Source organism: Diabrotica virgifera, chromosome 3 (genome assembly GCF_917563875.1).
Source record: "Diabrotica virgifera virgifera chromosome 3, PGI_DIABVI_V3a".
NCBI classification, from domain to species: Eukaryota; Metazoa; Arthropoda; class Insecta; order Coleoptera; family Chrysomelidae; genus Diabrotica; species Diabrotica virgifera.
Genome location: NC_065445.1, coordinates 270253163 through 270270604, shown reverse-complemented (window position 1 = coordinate 270270604; position 17442 = coordinate 270253163). Strand labels below are relative to the sequence as shown.

General features: G+C 34.7%; 1 protein-coding gene across 1 annotated transcript in view; it reads left to right on the top strand.

Moving 5' to 3' along the window:
- Window positions 1-17442, top strand: part of LOC114328300 (gamma-aminobutyric acid type B receptor subunit 2) — a 180320-nt gene that overhangs the window by 126748 nt on the left and 36130 nt on the right. The window contains exons 8-10 of the mRNA XM_050647737.1: window positions 1970-2126; window positions 4112-4368; window positions 13949-14202. Coding sequence (XP_050503694.1) covers window positions 1970-2126; window positions 4112-4368; window positions 13949-14202 — 668 coding nt within the window. The remainder of the gene's footprint in view (window positions 1-1969; window positions 2127-4111; window positions 4369-13948; window positions 14203-17442) is intronic.

Genomic DNA, 17442 nt, shown 5'->3' with positions numbered 1-17442 from the left:
GTTTTTTAAAAAACTTGTAACCTTAAAAGTAAGTGAGTTATGCTCAAAATATTGTTGGTACCTTTTATTTTTTGGTAAAAATAATCGCGAAAAGCACCCCCTAATTAGCATATCAAATAAAATTAATCGTTATCGCTTCACAAGTTACTTTACTTATTAATTATTTATACGATCTGTAAGTCTCAGCCGTTCAAAGTGCTTATTCTTGAAAAGGCTGTAGTTAAAATGGCTTGAACGAGTCACTAATCCCAAGTGTATGCAAACTTTGAACAGCCATAGCATAACCGATTTTTGTCTAACAGAAAAACAAAAAGTCCAAAATATTCAGAAAAGCAAAACGTACATTTTATTACTTTTTGAGATTTTTGGTATTACTAATCATTTTTGAGTTATTTTGAAAAAGAGCATTTTTTCAAAATTAAAAATTTTTAAATTTTTTTTAAAACCATCTTTTTTCAAAAATAAGCACGTTATATCGATGAAACTTACCGATCATATAGACACAACATAAATAAAGCAACAAGTGAAGCGGTAACGATTAATTCTATTTAAGTTGTTAATTAGGGGGTGATTTTCCCGATTTTTCATGCCAAATCAAAACAGACCAACTGTATTTTGAGCGTAGCTTGCTCACATTTGATGCCAGAATATTTTTTTATAAAAATGGACATAAAGCTTTTTAAACTCTTTAAAAAAGTTGTAATGAGTTTTTTCCAAAAAGTGCTTCATTTTTTGGTTATTTCACGTTGAAATATATTTATTTGAAGTTTGGCGAATATGAACCTATTTTCTTTAGCTATAACTCTGCTTCTACTAGATCTAGAGACTTCATGTATACACCTTTTTTCACTTTTTTACAAGCTATGCTTTTGCTAATAACGGTTTTTCGATAAAATACTTACTTTTTGAATTACATGCGAAAAATTGTCTAAAAACGTGTTCGTTTTGTTGAAAAATAAACGTATTCTCTCGAAAATAACTCGAAAAGTATTAACTTGGTGAAAAAACGGTATAGAATAAAAGTTGCTTAGAATTAGGCATTTTATCGAATTTTGGACTTATTTTGAACGTATGTTTTTCACCCCTAGGGGTGAACCTCACCCATAAGGCAAAAGCACACATCGGCGCAATATCACTTTTTTTCTTTGACATGTTGGCTATGCGTATGCCAAATTTTATGTCAATCCAAACGATTCTTTAAAATTCACAGCAAAACCGTCGAATAATGTACTATATGTAATCACATATTAAACGTCTCTAGGTGACTGATCGGAACAGCCTTCAGAGTGCAGGTCTCGGTGGCATGTAACATCACTTACCAAATCATTCTTTGATCATTCTTTGACGTAATTTTAAATTTAAGCGCAGAAACAGACGAAACACTCTGCAGCGCTACTCTGTGGTGCCACAAAGTGGCTTAGACAGGCGATTTTGTAGCGCCAATGATTTTGTAATTGACGCCTCTAGCAGCAGCCACTGTCCTATCCTCCAAACAGCGATTGTAAATAACTTAGGCGATACCTCATTAATATTGGATTAGTTTCTAAGTTTTCAGTTATTTCAGTTTTAAATGTTGCTTTCCTGTAAATGTTTTCTAATAAGAGCTTTTTATGTCGAAAGTCTATCTCTCTTCTTTAGCCCATTTCTATCCAACTTTGGACATATGCCTTCCTCAAATCTTTCCATTTCCGTCTGTCCTTGGCTGCGTTTTTCCAGTTAGTTCCTGCAGCTTTTACAATATCGTCCTTCCATCGCATCTGAGGTCTTCCTCTTCCTCTTCTTCCTGCCCACGGTCTCCAGATTTGTATTTCAGCATTTGTATCCTGGCATTATCTAACACATGAATGTTTGCCTATTATTCTATGTTATCGAAAGCTTTATTAAAGTCAACAAATTCCAACTGGAGTGGAATTGTATAATCATTGAAGTTAAGTTATTATGTATTTTTAAATAATGCCTCTATTTTTAGGAGTTACCGGACCTGTAAGATTTTACGATAACGAAAGAAAGGCGAGCATTCTCTTGAAGCAGTTTCAAGAGGGTAAAGAAGTAAAAGTGGGCGAATATAGTGCTGCAACACAACACTTAGATCTTACACTCGGGGATCCACTCAAGTGGATTGGCAAGTAAGTGCATTGTGATATTATCTTCATACTCAGATCAATAAATCAACAAGCTATTTCGTGAAGTATGCAATACATAATAGGTATGTAAATGGCCATCATAACAATTTTAAAAGATGGTACAGAATGAAAACTTTATCTTGCACATTTTTCAACAAGATTACAAATATAGTTGATAGATTTTGGCCGATTTAATCACAGAAAATATTTCAAACGATGGTAAAGATTTGTTTACCAAATAACATGTTTCCTTTTACAAATTTGCTACAGAGCGGTTTTGGAAAAATATTTCAAAGTAAAAAGGATTTATATAGTTCTTATGATTTTAGAACAAAGATAATATTTATTTTAATCGGTACTGGTTTTACGTATTATGGCGAAAGACAGTTATGAGCAAAATGTATCAATTAATTGAATGTGTGTGCATGCAAGAATATATTAGGTACGGTACCTTGGATGATTAATGAATGGCTCTTCTTCTCCAGTCGACTGGACTCTGCAATTGAACTGCTTTTGTTGTAATTATTCTTTGAATGGGTTTAAAACTGTTTTTCTACAATCGTGTTAAAAATGCAATTTTTAGCACTCCATACGAGCGTTAAAAATGCTACTTTAAGGCACTAGTGCTTTAAAATATTTTTAAGGCACTGCAGTTCGTATTGACCGTATAGGCAATTTTGATGTAATGTCAAAAAAATATAAAAATGGAATGTCAGTCAAGTTCAAGTAAAAGTTTTTGTAGATATTGTCCTGTAATTACGTTTGTAGAAAAAATATTGTATGGTATACGTGTTAAAAGTACATTTTTAAGGCACTCATGTGAATTGCAGAATTCGCTCCGCTCATTCTGCAAACTTTCACATGCGTGCCTTAAACGTGTACTTTTAACACTTATATCATAAATAACTATTATAAAACTGTGCCACTCACTTATGACAATTAATACATTGCTGCCCATGATAAATTGTTTTGTGGACAATTCATCCGTGATTTTTCGTTTGATTCCCATTATTTCTCTAATGAGTTCGTTGATAATCCTTTCTTTTCTTGCGGCTCTTCTCCAAAAATCCATTTCCGTTGCTCTCAGCGTTGCCAGTATTCTTCTTTCAGTGGTCATACCTCGCAGCTGCATAGATAGAGTGATATTTTTTACTATAAACTCATATATCCTCTTTTTATTTTCTGTGTTGATGGATTGGTCCCATAAAATATTGTTTGGCATTGTGATGGCTTTTCTATCTGGCGTATTTCTTTCTCTTATGGCTTTGTCTAATGTTCCATCGTGGGAAATATTGATACCTAGATATTTGTAGTCATAGGAGTCCTTTATCGTGGTCATGTGGTCTAATATGAGATATTTTTGTCCTCTTCCAATGCACAAGTATTCGGTTTTCTTTTTATTCACTTCTAGACCCCATATTTTAATATAAATTTTGTCATTCTAGTCTAAAGGCACATTAAGTCTTCCCTTCAACAAACGAAACGACACTGTTACAATTTTCTCCTAGTTCTTGGCTGTGTTACCTTTTTTGTCTTTGGAATATTTATTTTTAGTCCGGTCTCTTTTGCCAATTTTTTTAATTGTGAATAATATAATAATCTCTTCCGTTCTGTGGTTCTGCGAGACATAATGCTGATATCATCGGCATAGTCGGTAACCTGTGTTGATTTATTTGTTAGAACATTATCTCTTCCTATATTCAACTGTCTTATCACATATTCGAGGAACAGGTTGAATAGCCCGTCTCCTTGCTTTAATCCTTTGACTATTGAAAAGTTCTCAGTGAACTGTGTAAATAAACATTTTGAGCATGCTTTCTGGTTCAAAATTCAAGTGTTTCTCTTTCGAAGATTTGTACGACGCAAATTTAAACTTTATACAGAGTGGAACAATAAAATTCTATAATACTATTAAGTATGTCAAATCGTGAAAAAATAACATTGTTTAGGTATGTAAATAATGTCATTAACAATGATCTTTGTTTAAGATATCCACCCAAAGATAGAACTTTAGTTATAATAGAACATACCAGGGTAAATAAGACTGTTTACGCCATTTTAGCAACGTTGGCAGTTTGCGGTATAATTATGGCCATAGTGTTTCTGGCTTTTAACATCAAATACAGGAATCAACGATACATAAAAATGTCCAGTCCACAATTAAATAATTTAATCATTATAGGATGTATGTTGACATATACGAGCATTATTTTTCTTGGGCTGGATTCTGGGTTATCCAGTATAGGTAAGATAAGTTTTTAAAAAGTATTTATATTTATTTTAAAAGTATTTATAAATTATATTTATTTTTTGTTCGTTATATTACATATTTGAGAAGAGTGTTCAATTTTTAACTAAATAATGAATTCTATAAACAAAATTTAAAAACCACAGTTTGGTGGAGATATGTACATATATGATGTGTTCTCATTATGGTCTCATGGATCAGAGATGTTGAACATATTACTGAATAATATAAACGGTAAATAAAAAACAATAATATTTAAAATTGAAAATGAATATATTAACAAACTACCTTTCCTGGATGTCTTAATCTCAAGATGGATACTGAATATGAGACTCAGGTGTACAGAAAACCAACACATACCAACAGATATCTAAATTACAAATTAAATTACACCATTAATATTAAAAAGGGAATTAAATTCTTATATGATTAACACATAAGTACTTGTTCTATTGCAAATTAATTCTTAGAGAAGAAGCATTTGTTAACATAATGTGTTTTATGAAAAAATGGGTATCCTTTATCGTTTATAAATAAGGAATTTTCAAGAATGGACCGAATGGAACGGTACAACATAGAATGGGATTCTATAACATTCAAAAAAATAATAGAAGGAAAATAACAACACAGAGTGAGCCAAAGAAAACTGTTTGTTTAGGCAATACGTAAAGTATCCTTAACAATAGTAACCTATACTTATTGTACGGTTATAGAGTATATTCCCATAGGTAAGCTGGTTAAGAGTAGATAACGATTTTTCATATGTAATTTAAAGTATTATCTGCATAAATGGCACAAAGAATATTTGCTACGAGAGGTATATGGTTCAAAATGCATACAGTATCACGACTAATAAGTTATGTTCACATACATGTAGAGTACTTACAGTTTTATTCCTTGATGACGTGTCACATCAGAGCTCTGATTGAATTCCATAATCCATTTGGTTCATTTGTAAGGCACTCACTAATACGCTAAATAAATCATCGTCGATAATACTGAGCAGATTGAATTATCTGAGCGGTATAAAACGATAGCAAAAAAAGCCGGTAAAATGCGGCCTTTTTACGAATAGCGGGAGCGTCGATAGATTAGAGATGATTCTCGTTAGGAAGCTTTTGACGATCTGCCCCGGCGAGGGGTTCAAATGCGAGTCTCAACAATAACCTGGAGTTTCCAGAAAGGTTACATAAATACTACTTGAATTTTAAGTAATCAGTAGTACAGGGGCGTAACTAATTATTTTAGTGAGCCGTGTATAATATATTTATTGTACATATTGCCGGGGGCGACAGGCGAGAGAGATGGCCTATATCACCTCGAAGAGAGGGGATTGGCAAAGATGTGCACAACGATAAGAAATGTTTGAAGAAATTAGAGTTTATATACACAAGGGGTAACAACGATAAAATGGAGGAAAACGATAAGTTTTCCCCCTAGGGATAGATTTTAATCTTCCAGGGGAATCACAGCGATTTTCGTAATACCACGAAGAAAATCACCGTGAGTAGTGTGAATCTTGACAGTACGAACTAGACCATCCTTACCAGGCAATACATCTATTACCCTGGCAGTTGGCCATAAGAGTGGAGGAGTACCATCCTCCTTCAACAGAACCAAATCCCCGATCTTGACAGGGTCAGTAGGGTCGGTCCATTTATTTCTTTGCTGCAGGAGGCAAAGATAGTCTTTTTTCCACAATTTCCAAAATTGCTGTTGAATTTTACTAATACGCTGAAAAAGATTCAACCTATTTTCAGGTATCTCTGAAACACTTGGTTCAGGGGGCGCGGTTAAACTTCTTTGAACTAAGAAGTGAGCTGGAGATAGGAAAGCGAAGTCATTGGCGTCAGACGACATCCTAGTGATGGGTCTCGAATTTAGAATAGCCTCGATTTGGCATAATACTGTGTTAAACACTTCAAAGGTGAAGTGGGAATTTCCTATAATTCGATAGAGGTGATACTTCACACTCTTTATTCCTACCTCATGGAGGCCGAATTGATGGGGGTTGCGGGGAACACCCATCTTGAAAGTTATGGAGTTTTGAGTACAGAATTCCTTAATCTGTTCCGAATTATTTTGATTTAAGAAAAAATCATAGAATTCGCGCATTTCATTTTTTGCCCCATGGAAATTTGTGGCATTGTCGCTCCAAATAATACTGGGCGTGGATCTTCTGGCAATAAACCTTTTCAGAGTAAGAATATAGGCTTCTGCGCTTAATCCTGTGACGAGTTCGATATGAACACATTTAGTGCTCATGCAAATGAAATAGGCTACGTATGCTTTGTAAAGCGGTGCCTTCCTCAAATGTGAGGACTTAATTAAGAAGAACCCCCCATAGTCCACTGAGACGACTTGGAAGGGTCTAGTGGGGAGTACACGATCGGGATGCATATCTGCCATCTGTTGAACAGAATTGGGTGTCATGAATCGGAAACAGTTTACACACTTACGAATTAAGCGTTTAATCTGTCTTAATCCGTCAATTGGCCAGTACTTCATTTTGACATACGAAAGTACTGTTTGCGCGCCTGAATGTAATAACTTATGATGAGCTTGAGTCAAGATTAGTTCTACAACTCGACATTTAGAAGGAAGTAGAATGGGGTGTTTTTGATTATACGATATGGGGGCGTGTCGGAGACGTCCTCCCACACGAATCAGCCCATCATTATGTTGTAGGAAGGGGTTGAGTTTACGAATGGCTTTATTGGTCACGAGTTTAGCATTTTTCAATTCAAGAATCTCTTTTTTAAAGTAGATACTTTGGATATACCTGATGATCGCGTGATCAGCGATCTCCATTTCGGGTGGCGTCAATATATCCGTATCTCGTGGAGAGTTATTTATTTTCTTTTTAATATTACTGATGAATCTAAAAAGATAAGCGACAATTCTTTGAATTTTACGAAAAGAAGAAGATTTAGCGAATAGATTTTCAAAGGTGTCGTTGAGTTCGTGATTTGTTGCTATGTTTGAGACAACTAACTTCCTTAATTCAGGAAGATCATCCTGAAAATGAGGAATTTGATGAAGAGAAAAATCGATGGGATTGTCTCTAATAAAGCTAGGTCCGCATAACCAGTCTTCGGTGGTCTGGGGATTATCAAAGACATTTATCCCTCTGGAAGCGGGGTCAGCGATGTTTTCGTGACTTCTGACGAAATGGAAATCACAAGGAAAAGTTTCCAACAAGGAATTGACCTTTTGAATTCTGTTTTGTACAAAAATGTTCCAAATGTGTTTTTTAGAAAGTATCCAAGACAAGGCAATTGTAGAGTCAGCAAAGAGATGAGATGAAGATATACTCAAATTTTTCTTGAAGATGTGAAAAAGTCTATGAGCCAGAGTGACTCCCAACACTATTCCACAAAGTTCCAATTTGGGGATGGTGAGTTTATTTTTTAGCGGAGAAATTTTGTTTTTAGAAGCGATAAGCCGCGACGATACAGAAAAGTCTGAGTATGTCGCTTTGAGATACACACAAGTGCTGTATATTTTTTCCGATGCGTCGGTGAAAATAATTAATTGAACATCAACAACTTTCTTTTGTAAAAGTAAGCATCGAGGTACCTTGACCTCTTCTATAGTTTTGAATGTCGATAAGAGGTTTTGCCAATTTTTCATAATGATGGGTGAGTCAATGGGTTGATCCCAGTCCAATTTCTGGGACCATATTTCCTGTATCAAGAGCTTAGCGTTCACAAGGACAGGGGATAACCATCCTAGCGGGTCATACAAAGTAGCAATGTAGGAGAGAATAGTACGTTTAGTAACAACATTAGCCAATTTGAAGATAGGAGTTTTAAACGAAAAGTGGTCGCGTTCTGAATCCCAGAATATGCCTAAGACTTTATCAGATCCCGTGAAGTTAAGACTGACTTCAGAGACGGGATTTAAATTGTGTTGAGACAGAAATTCTGAAGAACTGCAGTTCCACTTGTGGAGGAGGAAACCATGGGTTTCTAGCAAAGAAGTTAATTGTTCGAAAAGACAACTTAATTCATGAAGACTGTCAGCACCGCTGATCAGGTCATCCATATAGATAGATTCTTGCAGAACACTAGTAGCAAGTTCGTGGGTATGTTTGTTGTTGTCAGCGATGTGCTTGATAACTCTTTGAGCGATAAACGGGCTACTTGGGAGCCCGAAGGGTAATCTTTGAAATTGATAGCACCGTAAAGGCTGCTGAATATTGTCCCTAAAGAGAAAATTTAACAGAAATGTTTCAGTGGGACAAATGGCGATTTGTAGGAACATAGCCTTGATGTCGCCTACTAGTGCGAATTTAAACTGACGAAACTTAGCGAGAATGTCAAAAAGTTCATGTTGGACGACATAACCTTTGTCTATGACGTCACTGAGGGAGATTCCCGTAGACGATTTATTGTTTGGATCGAAAACTATACGAGTGGAAGTAGTAGAGTTGGATTTGAAAACGGGAAAGTGAGGGAGAAAGTAATTAGGTTTACCTGAGTCATTTAGCATTTTTAACGGCACTTGAATTATTTGTCCGTTATTGAGATATTCCGATATAATGTCCTGATATTTTTCCAATAAATCAGGGTTGAGTTGAAAACGTTTCTCGAGACTGAGAAAACGTCTTTTTGCCGAGAGAAACGAATTTCCCATGTCTATATCTTCGATAGGGAGTTTGAGATTGAGTGTGGACTCATATCGTCCATTGGGGAGAACATTAACATGTTTTACAAAATTAATTTCAGCGGGGTGATCATTAATGAGATCGGTGTTCTGAGGAGCGGCTTCTTCCAGCTCCCAGAATTTTTGTAAATGATCGGATAGTTCCTCGTTGGACACTACCGGCTCATTTACGGCGGAAGGAGTGTTATGAGAACAACAAGTAACGAGAGAGTTTGAATAAAATTCCAAAGCCTTTTTAGTATTTTTCGACTTAAGAGCAAAGTCTGGAACTGACCCTGATATCGTGTACCCGAGTAGAGTGCGTTGAAGAACGGGAAGACCTTTTCCCAAACGAATTATTTCAGGTTGAATGATATCGTTATACAGGTCTGCACCGAGCAGGATACCAATTGGGGATGTTACATGGAACATCGGATCACCTAATGGTATCTCTGAGGGTATGTTTAGTTTGCTCGCCGAAATAGAAATTTGAGGAAGCGGATTTGTTATCTTTGGGAGTACAGAGCACGAGATGTCAAAAGGAACGTCGTTAGCGACAGCGAAAATTGTTGTATCTACAATAGATTGAGACGAGGATGAGGTGGAGTTAATTCCATTGATCCGTAATTTTCCATCTCTAGTGGTGAGTGACAGTTCCTTTACGAGGTCAGCACTAATAAATGAAACCTGTGAGGCCGAGTCTAAAAGTGCCTTTGCGAAGACCCTCTTGCCGCTAGGAGCGACAAGATAGACCTGGAGTGTGCTTAATAACACCAAATGATTATCAAGCGAGGCTGCAGATAGAGCCATTGAATGTGGAGTCGAATTTTGAAGATTAACTTCCGTTTCAGGAGCTCTAACATGTGAGGGCCCCTGTTGTGAATTACCCTGTGTATGGGAGTTATTTGAGATAGCGGTTTTATTATGATTATTTGAGTTGTGTTGGCCAACAGCCGCGGAAGGGTTACTATGACCCGTTTTGTCGAAATGGAGCAACGTGTGATGACGAGATTTACAAACTATGCAAGAGAATTTGGATTTACACTGATCGAGCATGTGAGACCCAAGACAATTAATACAAAATTTATTTTGTTTGACAAAACTAAAACGTTCTTTAGAATTCAACTGCTTGAACTGAGGACAAGAGTAGATCGAGTGAGAGTCGTTGCAATAGGAACATTTCTTAGGACCTAAGCGAGGCGAAAGGTTACTGGTAGAAGTGTCTGAGGCTAGGTGTAAAGAGTGTCTGGAAGTAGTAGTCGATTTTGGTTTTGATTGAGATTGAATATTCTCAAGATGAACAACGCGTGTCTCGATTTCCCCTAGAAAATGGACAAAATCAGGGGTAGCTTGGCTACCACCGGATTGGAACTCAAGAGCCCTAATGGTAGGTGCGTCGAGTTTCTGAGTAGCGATATGTATGAGAAGTAAATGCAAGAGATCTGAAGGGGGCCTATTCAAGTTCAATAGGGCCTTGAAATTATTTGACATGACCGTATGAAAATTTCTTAATTGTGAGTGATTTGCGTTTCCAGAAATAGGAGGCGCATCAAGAATTTGAGAGATGAGAGTTTTGATAAGCGATTTAGAGTTGGCGTACCTTTGTGTCAGGTTATCCCGGGCTATTTTGTAATTGTCACCTGTGAGTGGGATATGCTCGAGAAGCGTCAAAGGCTCGGAAGTTAGAAAACTTTTGAGGTAAATGAGTTTTTCCAGATCACTTAATGTAGTATCAGATCCTATTATTGTATCAAAGGTCTCAATGAATGAATTGTATTCAGTAACTAAGCCACTAAATGGTTTTAACTGAATACGAGGGAGGTTTACTGTTCGTTGCCTAGCCATAGACTGTGAGGTTAGAGAAGAATTAGGGTCAAATTGGAGGGAGGGGGTAGCAGTCACATTAGAACTTTCAATGACCTCTAACCTTTCTTCCAATAGAGAAATTGTATCCAAATATTTATCAAAAACCACAGAGGAATCAGTAGAGGGGGTAGGTTCCTCGGGGATCGTCTCCAGCACATTTTGAGCATCGCGGAAAAGTCCGTAAGAATGTTTGAGTTGTGAAATTATTTCACGAATTTTATATTTGTTTAGAGAATTAAGAGTTGTGGGAACCGAATCAGCCAACTTGGTTATATCAAGTTTTGCGGTGAGCCTCTGTCGGTTATATTTTGATCGGTCAGCCATGTTGCGAGAATGTGAGATTAGATAGATTATTTGCAAATGTCTAAACCTATAAATCGATGCGAAAATGAGAGAATATGTACAATATATTATATATTACACGTTTAATAGTGTGAGATTGGCTTAATAGTATCACCCTGTATGAGCGCAGATTAGTATATGAAATGCAAAACTATAAAATTTCAAAATATATGCAATTTTCCAAAATGGGTATTTTTCAGCAAGTGTGAGACACCCTTAACAAGTATTTAAATTAATTAAATTGAAGGAAAAAACAATTATTTATTTTCTATAGTTTTCTAGAAGTGTAAAATGAGCTTAAGCGAAGCTAAATGTAGCAAAAACTTACAATTTATGCAAGAAAACAAAATTATTTTTAATAATTTTTGTAACCTGTGAACCAGGCTTAATCGGATTCAAAATTATAAATTTAATTTAAATCAAAAGGTTGAACAAACAATGTTAAAATTATAACACCCGTACTATCAGCCAAGAAATGAGTACACTTTTTGTATACTATAAACAGAAAAATATATTTACGAAAATAAAATAATGTAATATATGCAAATATTTTTTCATACAAACAAAACGACTCCTTTATTTGAACAAAGCAAGTAGTTTCTGAAATTGCACGTGTAGACCGGGCTTAACAACCTACCAGCTATTGTAGAGACGTGCTGGGTTAAATACTGAGAATTTGAGTGCAGAAAGAGAGGAATATTTTATTTTTGTGCCGGGGCGGCGTGGCTTGGAAATTTCCAAATGCAACAGAAAGACACTATAAATGAAAAACCGTTATTCTCAGAATAGAGATTATCAAAATATGCAAATACGAAGGACCTTGAGGATTTAATTAATAAATAATTAATATGATACGGCTCGATGGAACAGAAATGTTTAGGCAATACGTAAAGTATCCTTAACAATAGTAACCTATACTTATTGTACGGTTATAGAGTATATTCCCATAGGTAAGCTGGTTAAGAGTAGATAACGATTTTTCATATGTAATTTAAAGTATTATCTGCATAAATGGCACAAAGAATATTTGCTACGAGAGGTATATGGTTCAAAATGCATACAGTATCACGACTAATAAGTTATGTTCACATACATGTAGAGTACTTACAGTTTTATTCCTTGATGACGTGTCACATCAGAGCTCTGATTGAATTCCATAATCCATTTGGTTCATTTGTAAGGCACTCACTAATACGCTAAATAAATCATCGTCGATAATACTGAGCAGATTGAATTATCTGAGCGGTATAAAACGATAGCAAAAAAAGCCGGTAAAATGCGGCCTTTTTACGAATAGCGGGAGCGTCGATAGATTAGAGATGATTCTCGTTAGGAAGCTTTTGACGATCTGCCCCGGCGAGGGGTTCAAATGCGAGTCTCAACAATAACCTGGAGTTTCCAGAAAGGTTACATAAATACTACTTGAATTTTAAGTAATCAGTAGTACAGGGGCGTAACTAATTATTTTAGTGAGCCGTGTATAATATATTTATTGTACACTGTTCACCTCGATATTTGGCAGTATTTATTAGATTTTAAGAAAATTACGAAACTGGTCGATTTTTGATCTAAGGGGGACACATTTTTATGGTACATACATTTGTCATTTGTCAATCCCCTCCCATCCATTTCCCCCACCCCTTATTTTTAAAAAGGGAGTAGGGGTCGTGTGCTACCTCATTTGAAAGGTTATTCAATTCTCTATTCAGTAATACAAACATTAACATAATTATTTATACAGGGTGTCCAAGAAAAAAATATTTTAATTAAATTAATTGACACAAAAAGAAGAATGTATATGTAATTTATTTAATTCAAAATACATTCTACTGCTGTCACAAAAAAAATGTTTTTTGATAAATAAACATTGCTTTTCGCTTAATTTCAATGTTCAAGCTGAAACCCATCTGCTTCTTGGTAGGTTGAATATTGAATTTAAGCGAAAAACAATATTTATTTGTCAAATAAACATTTTTCTTTGTTTTCTGTCAGTAGTAGAATGTATTTTGAGATAAGTAAATTGCATACATTCTTCTTTTTGTGACAATTAATTTAATTCAAAATAACTTTTCTTGGACACCCTGTATAAATAATTATGTCAATGTTAATATTACTGAATAGAGAATTGAATAACCTTTCAAATGAGGTAGCACACGACTCATATTCTCAAATACTGCCAAATATCGAGGTGGACTGTTTTCTTTGGCCCACTCTGTATAAACGGATTATCGGAAAAACTTAAAACAATAGGGAATAAATTCAACATTTCAACAACATTCAAAACAACAAACACATTGACATCTATTTTATCTAAAACTAAACCTAAGGATAAACAAAAAACAACAAAGAATTGTATTTATAAAATACCTTGTGAATGCGAACATTTTTATTTATGTAGGTGAACCATCAAGACCATTAAATGTTAGAATAAGTGAACATAAAGCATATCAAAAATGGATAATTTAATAGATCTCAAATATGTAAACACGCATGGGAAAATGAACATAGAGTTCATCGAAAAGATTGCAAGTGTACCATAATAATTATATGAGTCAACTCTTTGTTATTGACATTTTATGGACTTTTTGGGTTATGTTTATACCATTTATCAGGCGTTTGTTTGTAATATCTTATACTGTGAGTAACTCATTGACGCATAATCTGAGCCACAAAAAATACAATTTTCCGTATCAAAAAACCAGTAATAACATGTGTATTTTAGATGCATTTCCCTACATATGCACTGCTAGGGCCTGGACACTGATGGCCGGGTTTTCACTGGCCTTCGGAGCTATGTTTAGTAAAACTTGGAGGGTACATTCCATATTCACAGACGTCAAGTTAAACAAAAAGGTCATCAAAGACTATCAGCTCTTTATGGTAGTCGGAGTTCTTCTTGTCATAGATTTGGCTATCATGACGACCTGGCAAATCGCTGATCCTTTTTATCGAGATACGAAACAAATGGAAAGATACGTAAGTATACTGTAGTACCGGCCCTGGTTATCCAATGAACCAGATTCTAGCGCTGGAGGGATCGAGAAATTTATTCCAGAAACCAGGGTTTACTAGAGATTAGTGATGTTGATTATACATAGTTACTTTCGAGTATTCGTTACAAATCGTTACTTTTGTATAAAGTAATCATTTACAGTATTCGTTACTTTGATTACTATCATTACTTTTGTTACTTTTCTATTTGAGTACCGGTAATCATATAGAGAATCGTATTTCTCAGTAGGTAGGTATTTTGTATAGGTATTCCGATATAACAACGACCTTCACCCATCTATTTAAGGGATAAAAATGATTTGAGTACTATTTGATTACAAATCGTTACTTTTGTATAAAGTAATCATTTAAGTATTAGTTACTTTGATTACTATTATTACTGTTGTTACTTTTGTATTTGAGTACCGGTAATAATATCGAGAATCGTATTTCTCAGTAGGTAGGTATTTTGTATAGAAGTATTCCGATATAACAACGACCTTCACCGACCTGGCAGGCATCAGCCCTGCACGTGTATCTACCAGGTGAATCGAAAAGTGCATAATTTAGGGGGAAAATAAACTTTCTCCTGTAAGGTTTAAATTTAAGTATGTGTTTGAGTAAGTCATTTAGAAGGAATGTGTACAATGCCAGGCGATTCTGAACAGCATAAGACCTTGCCAGGCGAGAGGAAAGATTAGGGGTTTATCCTAAAATTACTTTTTTGCATCGAATAATAAAGTTTTTTTTGGGTTTTTTGAATCATTCCAAACAGAAAAGGTCTTTAGTGATTTTTCTCTTAGGTTAATAGTTTTTGTTATACAGGGTGTCCCGAAAAGAATGGTCATAAATTATACCACAGATTCTGGGATCAAAAATATGTTGATTGAATCTCACTTACCTATATACAATAGTGCACACAAAAAAAGTTACAGCCCTTTGAAGTTACAAAATGAAAATCGATTTTTTTTCATATATCGAAAACCCTTCGAGATTTTTCATTGAAAATGGACATGTGGCATTATTATGGCAGCAACATCTTAAAAGAAAATTAAAGTGAAATTTGTGCACCCCATAAAAATTTTAAGGGGATTTGGTTCCTTTAAACCCCCCCAAACTTTTATGTACGTTCCAATTGAATTATTATTGTGACACCATTAGTTAAACAAAATGTTTCTAAACCTTTTTTGCCTCTTAGTACTTTTTTGATAAGCCAGTGTTTATCGACCTATTTTGAATATTTGTCGAATCCACCACATATTTGTATATGGTTAAGTACGATTATAGAGACCTGTTAATAATCTGAAAATGTATTTATAATTTACATTTTTAGGTATATTTTGAAAAAGAAGCCATATCTCGATAGAAGGTGATTTGTCAAAAAAAGACTAAGAGGCAAAAAAGTTTTAAAAACACTGTGTTTAGCTAATGGTACGACAATAATAGTGTAATTGGAAGGTACACAAACATTTGGGGGGTTTAAAGGAACAAAACCCCCATAAAATTTTTATGTAAATATATTAAAAAAGAAGCCGCATCTCGATAAAAACTGGCTTATTGAAAAAATAGTAAGAGTCAAAAATGTTTTAAAAACGTTGTGTTTAACTAATGATACCACAATAATGAATTAATTGGAACGTATACACAAGTATGGGGGGGTTTAAGGGAACCAAACCCCCATAAAATTTTTATGGGGTGGAAAAACTTCACTATAATTTTGTTTTAAGATGCTACTGCCATAAGCATGATACATGTCAATTTTCAATAAAAAATATCTAATAGTTTTCGATATATTGAAAAAAATCGATTTTCATTTTGTAACTTCAAAGGGCTGTAACTTTTTTTATGAGGCATATTTGTACTAAGGTAAGTTAGGTTCAATCGAACTATTTTTGACCGCAGAATGTGTGGTATAATTTATGACCAATCTTTTCGGGACACCCTGTATAAGCGATTAAAATTTTGAAAATTGCGAAATCGGCCATTTTAACCCTAACTCGGACATTTAACTAAAAATTTCAATGTTGCCAAGGTAGGTAGTTATTCTTTAAACATTGATTAATGAAATCCCGAAGAGTTTTTTGCAATACAATATCGAGAACCCTTTGTTGTTTAATTGCTAATCAAGTGGGCGCGACACTGTAGTATAAGTGAGGACGTTTGAGTTTGCATAAATTCATTATCTCGAGAACGGGCAAATTTCAAGAGAAATCCTCAGACAGGTCGATTTTTATTCTTACATTAGGACTTTTTGGCATATATATAATACTAGTGACGTCATCCATCTGTGCGTGATGACGTAATCGATGATTTTTTTAAATGAGAGTAGGGGTTGTGTGGTAGCTCATTTGAAAGATTATTTAATTCTCTATTCAGTAATATAAACATTAACAAAATTATTTATACAGGGTGTACAAAAATTTATTTTTTATTAAATTAATTTGGACAAAAAGAAGAAAAATTTTTTTTGTACACCCTGTATAAATAATTATGTTCATGTTTATACTACTGAATAGAGATTTCAAATGAGCTACCACACGACTCATACTCTCATTTATAAAAATCATCGATTACGTCATCACGCCCAGATGGATGACGTCACTAGTATTATTTTTATGCCAGAAAGTCCTAATTTAAAAATAAAAATCGACCTGTCTGAGGATTTCTCTTCAAATTTTCCCATTCTCGAGATAATGAATTTATGCAAACTCAAACGTCCTCACTTATACTGCAGTGTCGCGCCCGCTTGATTAGCAATTAAAAAACAAAGGGATTTTCGTATTGTATTGCAAAAAACTTTTCGGGATTTCATCAAACAATGTTTAAAGAATTTCTACCTACCTTGGCAACATTAAAATTATTAGTTAAATGTCCGATTTCGCAATTTTCAAAATTTTTAATCGCTTATATAACAAAAACTATTAACCTAAGAGAAAAATTACTAAAGATTTTTTCTGTTTGGAATAATTCAAAAAACCTAAAAAACTTTGTTCGATGCAAAAAAATAATTTTAGGAAAACCCCTAATCTTTCTACTCGCCTGGCAAGGTCTTATGCTGTTCAGAATCGCCTGGCATTGTATACATTTTTTTCTAAATGACTTAGTCAAACACATACTTAAATTTAAACCTTACAGGAGAAAGTTTATTTTTCCCCTAAACTATGCACTTTTCGATTCACCTGGTAGATACACGTGCACGGCTGATGCCTACCAGGTCATGGTTTT